The following is a 17,107-nucleotide window of genomic DNA, read 5'->3' as shown; positions in this document are numbered from 1 at the left end:
TATTTATCCTTTTAAAAATAGCTTAAATTAGCAAAAAAAAACACAAGGTAGGCTACTGGGTAGGCTACTTTTAGAAGCTGTCATTCAGTCATCCTTACCATACTCAAGGTCTTTGTCTCTTATTTATCCTCATAGCATCCACGTGGGATAAAAGAACGGTATCTTTACTCTGTCTTTCATGAAACGCAGTTGCTGTTTAATGTATTGTAAATTGGACTCATTCAAAGTAGCGTTGCTGTGCAGAAATCGTTATGAATGCATTTTAGACTTCTGATTGTAAACTCATGAATAAAACGCTCTCCTCATAATAGCCGGCGTATCAGCGCGCTGTTACATTAAAACAGATGATTCTATTCACACCTCCTGATTGGGTCTCGGGATATATCAGCTTTTGCTGTCAAAGGCAAGTGGCGTTTAGAGGCTTTTGCCAACAAACTGTTATTTCTTATGTGCTGACGCTGGGATTTGGATGATTAGAAGCAAATCTATTTGTTGATGGTGTAATACATGCCTAAAGCATTCACTTAATTTCATTATCTCATTTTTGGCGGAAGTGACGTTTAGCTGCTTTTGCATCTGAACTCCTATATATATATATATATATATATATATATATATATATATATATATATATATATATATATATATATATATATATATATATATATATATATATATATATAAATATATATATATGAGCAATATCACACGAATAGCAGTGCGATATGGCTGTATATCGGCACTGGTGGGAGGCGTGCGATGGCACGAGGCCGCATACAGCCATACCGCACTGCTACGAGTATGATATTGCGTTTATACAACAGTTTGACGGCATAATTGTGTATATAAAAACAAAATTAAACACGGAAAGTTTCAAAAACCCTTTTGTATGTGGAACTACTTTCTTCCACATTGGATTCAAATCATAAGCTGACAGTTAAAACAGTTGAGCAAGCATCGTTTAAATTTTAGATCTGTAGTGTCTGCTTTTTGCTGGCTGTATGTGGGCGGTGTAATACACAAAGCATAAAGAGGCTGTAGAAGTTCTGATATTGCAGAATATCGCACGGCTATCAGCCAATCAGATTTAAGAACCAGACAGAACTGTTGAATATATATATATATATATATATATATATATATATATATATATATATATATATATATATATATATATATATATATATATATATATATATATATATATAAAATCAGAGCTTTCCACGGGTTTGAAATATACTTGTGGTGGTAGCCGGATTGAAACACAGCTTTTACCCATGGCACATAAATGGTCATCTACATGTGACAAATCAAAAAATTGTGATTTTTTTTTTTTTTACTATCTTTTTATTTATTATGACACTGTTATACACCTTTTCTTTTCAATGGATTAAAGTTATTTTTTAAAAGGCTGTTGAAATAAAAGAAATCCACAATTTCTCTTACTTTTATGCTATTTAAGAGCCATGTGCATGCCCATTCTTCTTTGATTTCTGAAGGATCATGGGACACAGAAAACTAAATAAATTCAGTTTTTTATCCCGAATGGAAGATGTTTTAGCTTGAATTATTTCATAATATTGCTGTTATGATGTTATTGGAGAATACACTGCTTTAAAGATTTTAGCAAAGATACATGTGCTTGTCTTCATTCATATTTTACTTTTGTTTGATTTGATGTGATTGTAGTTGTCCGGCGGACGAGGAACAGAAGACAGTTGATGGAGGACACTCATCAATCTGAGAAGTAAGTTCAGCAAGCATTCACTGAAAATTCTGACAGATCTGTTGAGTAAGCCCTACATTAAAGCCATAAAAACATGAGGATTCACCTATTGATGGTCTTCTTCTTTGCAGATCAGCAAATCTTGAGAAGTGCTCCGTGTGTCATGATTTGTTTCCACTACAGGAGTATATACAACATGTCCCTTTGTGCATAGAGAGAAGCTCAACAGCTAATCAGGTGACCATTGTGTGCCAAAACATGCACATACACAGTGCACATAAAACTCTTTTCTGCTGTTATTAAGAAATTTTAAAGGCATAGTTCACCCAAATATCACAATTCTGTCATTATTTGCTCTCCCTTCACTTGTCACAAAACTACAGTGCATCAGGAAAGTATTCATAGTGCTTCACTTTTTCAACAGTTGTTTATGTTACAGCTTTATTCCAAAATGGATTAAATTCATTGATTTCCTTAAAATTCTACACACAATACCCCATAATGACAATGTGAAAAGAGTTTTTGAAATTGTTGCAAATTTATTAAAAACTAAAAAAACTGAAAAATCACATGTACTAGAGCAGTGGTTCCCAACCTGGGGTCCGCGCCCCCCTAGGGGGGCGCTAGAGTTCACAAGGGGGGCGCAGGAGAGGATAAGTATTGAGGTAGAAAAAGGCATAAAAATGCTCCACTATTATATAGGGCTGTACAATTAATCGATTATTAATTCGATTTCAAACGATTATAAAAAAGCATTAATCGAAATAAATGATTATTGCATCATATACCGCCACCTTTCCAGTTGTACACGTGTTGCTCTTAAAAGCGCGAAAGAGCGCGTGCAGCACGCACACTCAGTCAGAAGCATGCGGCCGGTCAGCATTTGCTCTCATTCGCACACTGAGACGAGCAGAGGAGCGCAGACATCTAAAGTCATTTAAGCGCTTTAATGGTCAAATAGGTGTCAAAAATGCGGTGTTTAGTGATTATTTATATTAACCCTCATTTGTGTAATAAACATACGAGTTGAGGATCAAAAGACACGTGAAAGAGAAACCAAAGAGACAGCGAGAAATATTCCTACTGCCGCCTGTTTTTATGATTTTTAATCAAACAACGAGAAAATCCCTCACTAGTCTTGACTGAAGGACTGCTGTAGCTAAAATGTTTTTCTTACAGTGAAGATGCTTAAAGCACAGTTTGTTTAATATTTTTATTCTATTGTATTTATTTCTCTTTCCTTTGCAGGGTGGAAAATAACTGTATATATACACTTAAAGTCAAAATTATTAGCCCTCCTGAATATTAGCAACCCTTTTCCTCCCAATTTCTGTTTCATTGAAAGAAGTTTTTTTTATTATTATTATTTCTGAACATAATGGTTTTAATATCTCATTTCTAATTGCTGATGTCTTTTATCTTTGCTATGATGACAGTACATAATATTTTACTAGATATTTTTTAAAAATACAAGCATTCAGATTAAAGTGCAGTTCAAAGGCTTAATTAGGGTAATAAGGCAAGTCATTGTATAACAGTAGTTTCTTCTGCAGACAATCAAAATATTTATTGCTTAAGGGGGCTAATAATATTGACCTTAAATTGGTTTCAAAATATTTAAACCTGCTTTTATTCTAGCTAAAATAAAACAAATAAGCCTAGAAAAAAAAAATATAGGAAATACTGTTAAAATTCCTTGTTCTGTTAAACATAATTTGGGAAATATTTATAAAAAAAAAAAAAATCTCAGGAGCGCTATTAATTTTGACTTTAACTGATAATCGTTTTGAATAATTGTGATTACAATTATGACCAAAATAATCGTGATTATGATTTTTCCCAAAATCGAGCAGCCCTACTATTATATATGTAAATTCCAACATAATAGTAAAAATAAGTAAAATAAATAACTATAAATAATTATTAAAATTTTGCTCACTCACGAAATGTGCTTGTCAACGTGTCGTAAAGGCAAAATTAAAACAAAATCGGCAGAGAAACGTAAATGCAGTGATTCTTCAGAGGCTAAGAAAAAGATTAAACAGTATGACAAAGCCTACCTAAATTTTGGTTTTATTGATGGCCAAGACAAGTTAAAAGTGATTAATTTATATTTTCTATACATATTATATATTAATATTACACAAACACACACATACAGTATATATATATATATATATATATATATATATATATATATATATATATATATATATATATATATATATATATATATATATAGTATATAGTACATACGTGTGTGTGCGTGTGTATTTAAATGGTGGGGGGGCTCCAATGTTTGTATAAGTTCATGGGGGGGGGGCCTAAGAAAAAGGTTGGGAACCACTGTACTAGAGCTGCAAGATTCTGGCTAAAATGAGAATCGCGATTTATTCATTTATTTATTTTTTGCTTAAAATAAAGATCACAATTTTCTTACGATTCTGTAGATGTAAAAAAAAAAGTTTTGGTAAAAACAAACATGGCACAACATCAATAATAATATGTGTAGGTCTATTGGTTTCTATAAATAATTCTATTCTACTTATAATAATTCTGATGTTGAATTATTATGTTTGAGATATATGCTTGCAATCTGTCATTGACCACATTAGACAATTTTATTCACTGGAAAATCAGACATTTGTCAATATCAGATTATATTCAACATTATATAGGCTAGAGTAGTTATACTGACACTGTAAACATTTATTTTCATGCACAACTCTGTTCACTATGAAAGAAAAAAACATATCAAATGCTTGTCGTAATCGTCAATCATTAAGCGCGCGCCCTCTCTGTGATAACAGCTCATGGTCAGCAGCTCACATCACGTGTGATTTCCCGGCCGCGAAAACATCATTATATGAAAACAAAAATGACATTTTAGGTGGATTATACCTTATAAATGCAGTATGTGACTCATTCAGTATCATTTGAAGGTGTCCATGTCACTGAGCAACATGTGTGAAACAATGAGAAACTCGTGCGGCGGCCTTTTCTTCTTTCCTGAATTTGAAAATATGATTGACAGAATCGTAGACATGCTGAATTAAGATCATCGAGGGGGTCGAATCAAGATCGCGATCTTTTTTCGATTAATTGTGCAGCTCTAACATGTACATCAGTATTCTAAGCCTTTGCAGTGAAGCTCTAAATTGAGCTCAGGTACATTCTGTTTCCACTGATCATTCTTGAGATGTTTCAGCAGCTTAATTGGAGTTCACCTGTGGTAAATTCAGTTGATTGGTCATGATTTCAAAATAACGTACACCTATCTAAATAAGGTCCCAGGGTTGACAGTGCATGTCAAAGCATAAACCAAGCATGAAGACAAAGGAATTGTCTATAGACCTTTGAGACAGGATTGTCTTGAGGCACAAGGTTGGGGAATAATTTCTGCTGCTTTGAAAGTTTCAATAAGCACAGTGGCCTCCATCATCTGTAGGTGGAAGACGTTTGGAACCACCAAAACTCTTCCTAGAGCTGGCCGGCCATCTAAGCTGAATGATCGGGGGAGAAGGGCTTTAGTCAGGGAGGTGATCAATAACCTGATGGTCACTATGTCTGAGCTCCAGTGTTCTTCTGTGGAGAGAGGAGAACCTTACAGAAGGACAACCATCTGTGCAGCAATCAGGCCTGTATGGTAGAGTGGCCAGACGGAAGCCACTCCCTGCCTTGAATTTGCCAAAAGACATCTAAAGGACTCTTAGACCATAAGAAACAAAATTCTCTGGTCTGATGAGACTACAATTGAACTTTTTGGAGTGAATGCCAGGCATTACGTTTGGAGAAAACCAGGTACCGCTCATCACCAGGCTAATACCATCCCTACAGTGACCCATGGTGGTGGCAGCATCATGCTGTGGGGATGTTTTTCAGCAGCAGGAACTGGAAGACTAGTCAGGATAGAGAGAAAGATGAATGCAGCAATGTACAGAGATCTCCTGAATGAAAATCTGCTTCAGAGTGCTCTTGACCTCAGACTGGGGTGACGGTTCATCTTCCAGCAGGACAATGACCCAAACACACCACCAAAATATCAATGGAGTGGCTTCGCAACAACTCGGTGAATGTCCTTGAGTGGCACATCCAGAGCCCAGACCTAAATCCTTTTAAACATCTCTAGAGAGATCTGAAAATGTCTGCACACTGTTGCTTCCCATCCAACCTGATGGAGCTTGAGAGGTACTGCAAAGAGGAATGGGCAATAATTCCCAAAGACAGATCTGCCAAGCTTGTGGCATCATATTTAAAAAGACTTAATTGCTGCCAAAGGTGCATCAATCATGTGGTTTTTCAGGTTTTTATTTTTAAATTGAGTAAATAAAAAATAAAAAAATTACATTGTCATTATGGGGTATTGTGTGTAGAATCTTGAGGAAATTTAATGCATTATAGAATAAGGCTTTGACATTAAACAAATATGGAAAAAGTGAAGTGCTATGATTACTTTCCAGATGCACTGTTTTTTTTTTTTTTTTTTTTGGGGGGGGGGGTATCACAAAAGAAGATAATTTGAAGAATGTGGAAGAAGCTGTAATGGTTAGCTATTTTTGAATCTAAAAATGCAAATTAGGCTTATGTGATAAACTGGAATATCGCATAAAACATTTGTACATCAGCACTGTTTCAATCCAATGAGTCAAAGAGAACAAAACAATCACATGCTGATAAACTGCCTATTAAAACAAAATCACTTGACTTTTTCAAAAATTTGATCCTACTCAGTTGTGCTCAGTTTTAAATGTGTTATTTCAGACTTTATATGCAAATTCCAAAATGTGCATAAAACCGGTGGATGAAAACATGGCTATTAGCTTCCACAGTATTTGTTTTATCCACTATGGAAGTCAGTGGTTACTGGTTTCCAACATTCTTCAAATTGTTTTGTTTTCAACTGAAAATAGTAACCTCTTGTTTTTGAGTAAGAAGTGTGCACAGTTTTACTTTTGTGTGAACTCTCCTTTGGGTGAGAAGATTTACATTATGTGGCATGTCAATATCGTTGTGCTTTTGCAGGAAAACGGCCTGCTTTCTGCTCTGGAGCGGACAGAACAGAGAAGCACTGGTGTGTAATATTACTTATTTATTTTCAGGTCACTAAAGATTTTGAGTTATGCCATTAAGGACTTTTCTTACATTTCAGTTTCTGCCAGTGATGAGCCTGGCCCGTCGGATGTTCCTACCAAGAGCAACTGGTACAATTCCAATATTGTTCGCTAAACATTTCGTTTGTGCAAATGTCTTTATGGATTTCCTAATCGTTTCCTGACTGATTCTCCAGCGGCTTTTCTGATATTGTGGTGATGGGGACGTCTGAAAGTGTCAGTGAAGCAATGGTTTCTTCTCCCAGCAGCACCTTCACTCCTCCTTCAGAGAATACACAATGCCTTACTGAGTCTGCCAGGAACAGCCTAAGACTCTCAAGAAAGAGGAAATTCAAAAAGTAGTGGGGTGAACAATGCTTTTAGCAACACTGCTACTCAATGCTTCTTCATTTATATGACTTTTTATACAATAATAAATGCATACAGTTGTCTATTTAAAGTCTTTGTTGTCTAAAAGAAGTGTATCGAATGATATGGACACCGTCTTGAGTTTGTATTAAATGTCTGTTTAGACTTTCACTTGTCTGTGTGGATGAATTGTTCTTAAAGGTGTGGCGTTCACATTCTTACATTTTAAAACCAAATTCTACATGAAAGCTCACATTCGAGAGTTTGTTGTGAGAGAGAAAAAGTTCCTGGCGAATATTTTGGTCTTGTTCTATTCGGATCATATGTTGTGCTGCCCAACAAAAAGCTGCTCGCTTTGCATTTGATTATTGTGTGAGATGTGCTTGCAAAACTTACTTAGTCTTCAGTACTTTCCACTCCTATACCCCTAAAATGATTGTTCACTCAAAAATTTAAATATTCATCATTTATATTGCCCTTTTATGAGTTTCTTTCAACTGTTAAACACAAAAGAAGATGCTTTGAGAAATGTTGGACACTTGTAACCAATGACTTCCATCGGGTTTTTCTATTATGGAAGTCAATGGTTACAGGTTTCTTGCTTTTTTCAAAATATCTTCTTTTGAGTTCAACGGGAAAGAAGAAACTTATAAAGGTCTGAAATATATGGAAGCCCGTTCCCACCACAAAAAAGTCAGAATTGCAAGTTATTAATTCATAATTGCAAGTTATTAAGTCAGATTTCTGAGTTATAAAGTCTGAATTGCGAGTTAAGTCAGAATTTTGAGTAGCTATAAGTCAGAGCTGCAAGTTATTAAGTCAGAATTCAGAGTTAAGTCAGAATTGCGAGACCTTATAACTCAGAATTCTCACTTAATAACTTGCAATTCTGATTTTATAACCTGCAATTCTGCCTAAACTCACAATTCTGAATTTATACATTCGAATTCTGACTTAATAACTCTCAATTCTGACTTAATAACTCGCAATTCTGACTTTATAGCTCGCAATTCTGACTTTATAGCTCGCAATTCTGACTTAATAACTCACAATTCTGACTTAATTCGCAATTCTTACTTAATAACTCACATTTCTGAATTAATAACTCGCAATTCTGACTTGACTCGCAATTCTGACTTTATAACTCGCAATTCTGTCTTAATAACTCGCAGTTTTAACTTAACTCACAATTCTGGCTTAATAGCTCGCAATTCTGACTTTATAATTCGCAATTCTGACCTTACTCGCAATTCTAAATTTATAACTCGCAATTCCAAATTTATAACTCGCGATTCTGAAATAACTCGCAAATCTCACTTAATAACTCGCAATTCTGACTTAATACCTTGCAGTTCTGACTTAACTAGCAATTCTAACTTAATAACTCGCAGTTCTGACTTAACTCGCAATTCTGACTTTATAACTCGCAATTCTAAATTTATAACTCACGATTCTGAAATAACTCACAATTCTGACTTAACTCGCAATTCTGACTTAACTCGCAGTTCTGACTTAACTAGCAATTCTGACTTAATAACTCGCAATTCTGACTTTATTACTCGCAATTCTGACTTAATAACTCGCAATTCTAAATTTATAACTCGCGATTCTGAAATAACTCACAATTCTGACTTAATATCTCGCAATTCTGGACTTAATAACTCACAATTCTGACTTAACTCACAATTTTGACTTTATAACTCGCAATTATGAATTTATAACTCAGAATTCTGACTGAACTTGCAATTCTCACTTTATAATTCGCAATTCTGAATTTATAACTCGCAATTCTGACTTAATAACTAAAAATTCTGACTTAATAACTAAAAATTCTGACTTTATAATTCGCGATTCTGAATTGATAACTCTTAATTCTGACTTAATAACCTGCAATTCTGACTGAATAGAAGGGGTGCACAAAAATTGTATGTAACAAATGTATTTTTTTGGAGCACTTGAATGAGCCAACAGGTCTAAAACTGGACAAGCTGTTGTCGAGTGGTTTCAGTCACCTGCAGTCAGTGAAAACTGGTAAAGCATGCAGATAATGAATCAAACCACTGCCAAGTGCCAGATTGACATAGTAGCATATTTAGTCATGGTCAACAACAGAAATGGATTTGTAAACGTTATCGAATTCTCCTCACTTATACTGTTTCAAGTATTTTACACTAGTGTAACAGGTATACAAAATGCATGTAAACCCTGTTAGAATAACTTCAAATGTGAATCATTTAAGAATGCTTTATTTGTTGCTGACAGCGCCATCTTGTGCTGGCGTGTTTCAGCTTTTTGTTGTATTTTCCAGTCTTTGGTATTTTCCCTTTGACCCTTTCTATTTTTGTACACAGGATGTAATCTTTTTCCGGGAGGACGGTCAGAGGTCAGTGTTTTTACCTCATTTTACTGATTCACTGTGTACAGTACATTTATCAATATCACTCAAGAATGTAAATGCAACCAAATTAGTCCAAAGGCAAGATTTTTTTGCAAAATGTTAGACCTAAAAACCCACAAAAATACTAAATTGTAAACAAGTTATATTGACAATATATATTATATACAGTTGAAGTCAGAATTATTAGTTCCCCTGAATTATTAGCCCCCCTGTTTAGTTTTTTTTCAACACATTTCTAAACATAATAGTTTTAATAACTCATTTCTAATAACTGATTGATTTTATCTTTGTCATGATGACAGTAAATAATATTTGACTTGATATTCTTCAAGACACTTCTATACAGCTTAAAGTGAGATTTAAAGGCTTAACTAGGTTAATTAGGTTAACTAGGGTAATTAGGCAAGTTATTCTATATTGATGGTTTGTTCTGTAGACTATCTAAAAAATATAGAGCTTAGCAGGGCTAATAATTTTGTCCTTAAAATGGTTTTTAAAAAATTAAAAACTGTTTTTATTCTAGCCGAAATAAAACAAATAAGACTTTCTCCGGAAGAAAAAATATTATCAGACATACTTTGAAAATTACCTTGATCCGTTAAACATAGTAGCCTTTTTTATTTAACCAGGTAAGTCAACATCATTTGGGAAATATATTAAAAAAGAAAAAATCCAAAAGGGGGCTAATAATTCTGACATTGAAAATGTAATTTCATTGAAAACTTAATTTAACTTAAAGTAAAATAACTTTATATTTAAACATACTAAAGTGACGTTTGAGTAAATCTTCAGGTATGGTGAGGTTCAGTGAAGTATGTATGGCAGGACTGCAGCCGTATAGCTGGAGGCTGTGTGTGTGTGACTGATTACACACACTTACATTCTTGGAAAAAACAACACCCTCTTTATATCTCTGAAAACACATTACGTGTCAAATATGAGGAGTATCAGGAAATGAGGAAACAGTACTTGCTACAGAAATATTCGACAGAGGCCTTGAATTCATTTATTCCTTTTTCTTTTCGACTCTTTATTAATCCGGGGTCGCCACAGCGAAATGAACCACCAAATTATCCAGCACATGTTTTAAGCAACGGATGCCCTTCCAGCCGCAACCCATCACTGGGAAAGAGGACTTGAATGTGTATAAGAATCAACAATCAACTCTATAACTGCTTTATTAAAATGTTCCACACAGTCCACTTGTGTTCGGAAAACATGAAGGAAATAAGTTAGCTTATTAGTTTTACAAATTTAAGTAAATTGAACTTAAAAACAATTAAGTTGTCCCAAATCAAACATCAAAAATTGTGTTGTTTCAGCTCATTTTAAATAAGTACACTCTCAGAAAAAAAAGGTACACGGTGGTACAACTAATGTTCCTTAAGGAACAGTTTTGTACCTTTGTAAAAGTTGTATCTTATTTGGTACAGAAAAGACCTCTTATGATACTGCGCAGTATCTTTTATGGTACAATTGAAATGAAGGTACACAATTGTTCTCATAAAAAAGGACATAAGTGTTGGAGAAGTCCTTTATTACATCATCTATGACAATAAATATTACTGGAAAGGCAAAGTGATTTTATTAATAATTTTCATATTAAAACATGAATCATCATTTAAAAGCATATGTTTAAAGAAACCCATAAACACTAAATATTAAGTTTTATAGTACAAAATAACTGGTTAAGCAAAACTACACAGTAGGTATTGTAAACTAAACATTTAAGGCATTCTTAATAAACCGTTGGTAAGCCTTTTCTTAAAAATACATTTTCATTGCTGATATCCGCACCTTTTGGTGTTTGCTTTTCACTACGCACGTGAGCTGGCAAAAGTCCTGCATATGCAAAGTGTTCATGCAGACACGTTAGTATTGTAAAACTAATCAAACATTGTGCATATCTCCATACAATACTTTTGCATACTTCTATTTCTATTTTAAAATTAAGTAAATTAAATGAACTTTAAAGTGATTACAAAGGTATTGTGTGAAAATTGGAGAAAAAAATGTTTATATTGTAGATTGGAGATTGTGTTTCATTTTATGAAAAGTGTTGTGAAAAATAAATTTTTTGATTTATGTTAAAGTATTTTTTATTCTTTATTGTTAATGGTAAATGTGAATTTACACACAAAGAAACCGTCATTTCTGTATCAAAAAATCAATGTTTAAAAATATATTTGATGTTTTATATTTACTGAAAATAAACTGATCACTTTAGTTTTACCTCCATGGATCACATTTGTACCTTTGATGAATATTGTATCTGAAGGTTTTAAAAACTAAAGGTACATTTTAGTTTCCCATGGGACAAATCTTGTGCTTAAAGGTACAAACTGCAATGGTACAAATTTGTTTCTTTGTCTTAAGGTATAAAACACATGCCGGAAAAGTTGGAGGTTCATTCCGCTGTGGCAACCTCTGATAAATCAGAGACTAAACCGAAGGAAATGAATGAATAAAACAAAATGTACTTAATTATAAAATACTAAATGACTTGCCATACAGACAAAAACAATAATAAAAGTACATTTAATTAAAGAATCCATTTAGTAAAAAGAAAAAATTTTTTGAATTTGTAATTATAGTAATCTGTAAATAGTTTAAATTCAAAGTTAAATGAATGGCTTTGTAATAAACAGTATTGTATATTATATTAAGGAAAAATACAGAAGAGTTCTGAAAAAATGGCGATAAATCAATTCAACTGAATTGCTGAAGATCTTAATAAAAAAGAATCAAGATGCCTGTGTAAACAAGTAAAACACAAAAAGATGTACCTTATATGGTACACAAAAGACCTCTTATGATAATGTTCTGTACTTTTTATGATGAAATTGAAATGAGGGTACGCACAATTGTTCTCATTAAAAAAAGGTACAATTCTGTTCCATAAAACTGTACTGTACTGCCCCAGTGACAAAGGTTGGTAGCTTCTTTGGTACAACATTGTACCATTTTTTTCTGAGAGTGTAGTTTGAGTAAACAGCGAGCATCATTTTTGAGTGTACAATTTTAAAGGGATAGTTCACCCAAAAAATGACACAATTTTCTGGTTTCTAGTCCAAATATCTATAAATACTTGATTCTAGAAACATTTCTATATAATCTTTCTAAATCTTTCTAAATAATCTCTAAGCGAGGAAAGTTTGAAAAAAATATATATCTTAATTTTGACTTATTATTTTTGAAAACAAAACAATATACAGTATTTTACTCATCTAAAATGCTTCTTGATTTAAGAAGTTTTCAATATTTGGACTAGAAACAAGAAAAAGTGTAAAAAAAAAAAAAGAAGAAAAAAAAGAAAAAGAGTTGCAGTGTAAAAATGCTGCCTTCATATACAAGCTGTTGTTAAATCCGTTTAGTTGACTTTACTTAAAGTGAGTAAACCTGTTGATTTAAATGATTAAATCCCTCTATGGTAACACTTTATAATAACTACACTTTATGAATCATTAATTAAGCATTAGCAAATAGTGAATTCATTATCTGTTAAGCATTAACTCTACATTAATAAACGTTAGTAAGCCTTTTATAACTACAGCTACAAATGCTATTCTTGACTGTATAAGCACATGTTTAATGTGCTTAATGATTGTGCTTTCATACTTTGTTAATGATTAATTTTTCTTTACTAAATTAAGCATCTCTTTTTTATTGGATAATGTCATGACAGAAAATTACCTATTTATTGTTATTGTTCGGCTGCACGATGGCTCAGTGGTTAGCACTGTCGCCTCACAGCAAGAAGGTTGTTAGTTCGAGTCCCGGCTGGACCAGTTGACTTTTCTGTGTTGTGAGTTTGCATGTTCTCCCCATGTTGCTAAAAACATAGCATACTTGAATTTGTTTTAAATAGCAGAATTAAGTGCACACAGCATGCTATAGTATCTGATAGTTGCAGGAAATAATTCCCAAAGGCAATTGATTGTGTAAAGAAGCATTAAACAAAACAAAAATATGATGTAAATGCCGAGTTCAGTGGCTAATCAGCCGGAATCAGCTGAGGTGAAGTGACTGCAACCAGCAAGACCTAGCTGTCACTCAAGTGGCCACGCCCTTAATTATATAGACTTAATATAAGTTAATAAAAATTAATCGGACGAGTTATGAAAAAATTCACCCCCTCACAGTTTATATTAGCTATGTACACCAAAGCCATCGTTTGTACCAGGCTGTAAACATGTTTTTATCAGCTGTAAAAATTACCAATTTATCATTGCAGTCAGAAATCATCTGGATTTTCTTGGAGCCAGCCCCCAAAGGTGAGTCGATGAATTGCAGTTTTAGTTACTTCCATATTGGCTTCCTGAGGGAGAGCAACACAATCTCACGGCAATTCGTAACTTCGTAACTTTTCTCTTGAGATCAGGCTGGGGAGAGTGGGAGGTTGCCGCTTGGTCCCAACACAATTTAAGGGTGCTTTCACACCTGTGAATCGATTCAGTTGTTCCGAAACAGAGATTACAATTGTTACATTGTTGCTCTTTGCTCTTGGAGCGGTTCACTTTCACACTGCAAAGCTTCTTAACGGACCAAAAGAGCTAAAACAAGTCACGTGCGAGTAAACTCTCCTCACATTGGTCAGAGTGTCAGGGTTTATTTTGCAGCGTTACGCTCAGCTGTCAGGAGAGGTGGTGGTTTGGTGGTGATTGACAGGGTGTGCGCGCGACGTGTCTGAGAAGAGACGCGGTGGGGAAGGGTAAGGGTGCACGACGATGCCTATTTGAGGACCGGGAGGGAGACGCGAGATTACCGGGAGATCATCACTTGTTTGCGGGCATCCGGAGACTCGCGAAACTTCCCGCCCTACTCATAATTCTCTCTTCATATAGCCGTATGCCTATTACATATCCATAAAACACAGTGATATAACCGCGATCGGATCGCTTTCTCACTGCAATCGAACCGCTCCAGGGTTCGTATCAGTCGAGCTGAGACCACCTCATTCAAGCGATCTCGGAGTGATTACTTTGGCGCGGAACAGAGCGCGATTGCCCTGTTCACATATGCCAAACGAACCACGCTAACTGGGCAAACGAGATACGTTCCGAAACAAAAGTGTAGGTGTGAAAGCACCCTAAGTTAACTTAAACTTAAGTGGAATTGCACTGTAAAAAATTCCTTCATGCTGTCTCAACACAAATCGATTAACTTGATAATTTTAACAAATTTAAGTGTATTGAACATAAAACAATTTAGTTGTCAAAAATTTAAGAATTGTGTTGTTTCAACTCATTTTAAATAAGCAAATTGAACAAGCAGCAAATATTTTTTTTTTTACTTCTCTGTAATAAATCTCCACAAATCCCTCATATTACTCTCCGCATGAGCTGAAACAAAGACGTTTGGGTTTATAAATCTGGAACGGAGTTTAGTTTTTATCTAAAGCGATACGATGAACTTTACTGACTCAAGGACACTTGCTGAGAAGCCTGAGCTGTTCAGCATTTCTTGCTAGAAAACATTCAGTGTCCAGTTTCAGAAAGCGCTGGAAGGGAAACTGTTGACATTCAGTCTCTGTGATTTCAGGAAGTCTGCTTTTCCACTGGAAAACACAAGAGTTTCACTGCTGTTTCTCTGTCCACTGAGTTACAGCCACTTCCTGTCTGCATTTCCTGCCTGCAGAGCTTTGTTTATTTTCTTTACCCTCATATTTTCTATTCACTGAAAAAAAAATTTTTTTTTGAATTAACCTATTTTTTTAAGGTGTTTGCAAACTATTTATATAGGCTGAATTTAAACAAATAAATGTAGGAGTACTTAATTTGTAAAAGTAAAACTTAATTTGTTTGTTTAAATTCAGCTCACATAAATTGCTTGCAAACACCTTAAAAAATGAGTAAATTCAATGAATTTTTTTTTCAGTGTTAATCCGTTTTAGAAGGCGACACAGTGGCTCAATAGGTAGTGCTGTCGCCTCACAGCGAGAAGGTCACTGGTTTGAGCCTCGGCCGGGTCAGTTGGCATTTCTGTGTGGAGTCTGCATGTTCTGTCCGTGCTCGCGTGGGTTTCCTCCGGGTGCTCCGGTTTCCCCCTCAGTCCAAAGACATACGGTACAGGTGAGTAGGCTAAATTGTCCGTAGTGTATGAATCTGAAAGAGTGTGTATGGATGTTTCCCAGTGATGGGTTGCAGCTGGAAGGTCATCCGCTGCGTAAAACATGTGCTAGGTAAGTTGGTAGTTCATTCCACTGTGGCAAAATTCCCTTAATGGTAGCTTTGATCATGCACAGGTCTGAGAGAAACATCCACAAGTTAAACATTCATAGGAGAGGGGAAACATCCTCGGAAGAAGGCGAGTCAGGGAGAAGGTAAGGTGAACCGTCAGACATCGATTCCAGCCACTGATTGACTGGAATCGCTGGGTTATATAGGGAGTGCTGATGAGGGGTGCAGGTATGTCTAATTAGAATTCAGGTGTATGTGCTCCGGCATGATGAGAGGTGGCAGGAGATGAGGAGCGATGATTGGTGTTGAGGGAAACGTGATGGGGAGAGAGCGCGGTTGGTGGAGCAGCAGGAACTAGCCGGTGATATGAAACCGAAAACAAAATGAATGAATGAATGAATGATTTATCGCCATTTTTTAGAACTCTTCTGTATTTTTCCTAAATATAATATACAATACTGTTTATTACAAAGCCATTCATTTAACCTTGATTTTAAACCACTTTTTGTGAAGAGTTCACACTTAGCTAGTGATTGGTAATAAGCTAGTTTGGCATGCTGTCCCAGGAGAGAGCCCCGAGCTCATGAGAGCCTCGGGCCCGGGGCTCCCTCCCGTTGCAGGGCGAGAGGGGAGTTTGAGCTCGGGTAGATCTCGAGAACCCCCTCCCCCCCTCTCATGCTGCGTGAGGGTTGCTAAGGTGATGCGTTGCTTACAGATTTGAATCGAATTTGGTGCTAATTTGGTTTAGTCAATTTACTTAAGTGTCATGTTTTTGGGAGTGTGGGAGGAAACCGGAGGACCCGGGGAAAACTCACGCAAGCACGGGGAGAACATGAACTCCACACCAAAATGCTGACCGTTTGGGTAGATGCCCGAACCGAAGGCATTTTGCTGTGAGGCCGCAGTGCTAGCCACTGGGCCGCCGTGCGGCCCTGTAGACAAAAGAGGAGGCGAAGGGGTGGAAGGGGGGATTCTTCAAGACGAAAATGACTAAAGGTAAGATGTTTGGTTATTTATACTTGGTTAGGAATAGTCTGATTGGTGGTTCGTACATTAGCTTGACTCGGGGTCAGCCGTGTCAATCATAAGCACGTGATCCTCTCGAAATTAGTTTATGAATAAACTTCACTTAAATTAATTGAGCTTTAGCGTTGTTCCCTATATGTACAAAAAATACAACAAAATCTAAACTTTAAATTGTTAATATAACAATTACAAATTCAACCTTTTTTTTACCTTTACTAAATGCATTTTTATTAAATTCATTCATTCATTCATTCATTCATTTTCCTTCAGCTTGTGCCGAGTTCAGACTGGATGATTTTTAAAGCAGTCGTGTCATGGA

At 35.3% G+C, this 17,107-nt stretch overlaps 1 protein-coding gene across 1 annotated transcript in view; it reads left to right on the top strand.

Annotated features, from left to right (window-relative positions):
* Positions 1 to 7,356, top strand: part of uimc1 (ubiquitin interaction motif containing 1) — a 40,204-nt gene extending 32,848 nt beyond the window's left edge. Inside the window, exons 14-18 of the mRNA XM_003200891.7 lie at positions 1,690 to 1,747; positions 1,858 to 1,963; positions 6,749 to 6,797; positions 6,876 to 6,927; positions 7,014 to 7,356. Of these exons, the coding sequence (XP_003200939.2) occupies positions 1,690 to 1,747; positions 1,858 to 1,963; positions 6,749 to 6,797; positions 6,876 to 6,927; positions 7,014 to 7,179 (431 nt within the window). The 3' untranslated portion in view covers positions 7,180 to 7,356. The remainder of the gene's footprint in view (positions 1 to 1,689; positions 1,748 to 1,857; positions 1,964 to 6,748; positions 6,798 to 6,875; positions 6,928 to 7,013) is intronic.
* The last annotated feature ends 9,751 nt before the right edge of the window (positions 7,357 to 17,107 follow it).

This window comes from Danio rerio, chromosome 21 (genome assembly GCF_049306965.1).
Source record: "Danio rerio strain Tuebingen ecotype United States chromosome 21, GRCz12tu, whole genome shotgun sequence".
NCBI classification, from domain to species: Eukaryota; Metazoa; Chordata; class Actinopteri; order Cypriniformes; family Danionidae; genus Danio; species Danio rerio.
This window is presented reverse-complemented; position numbering and strand designations above follow the sequence as displayed.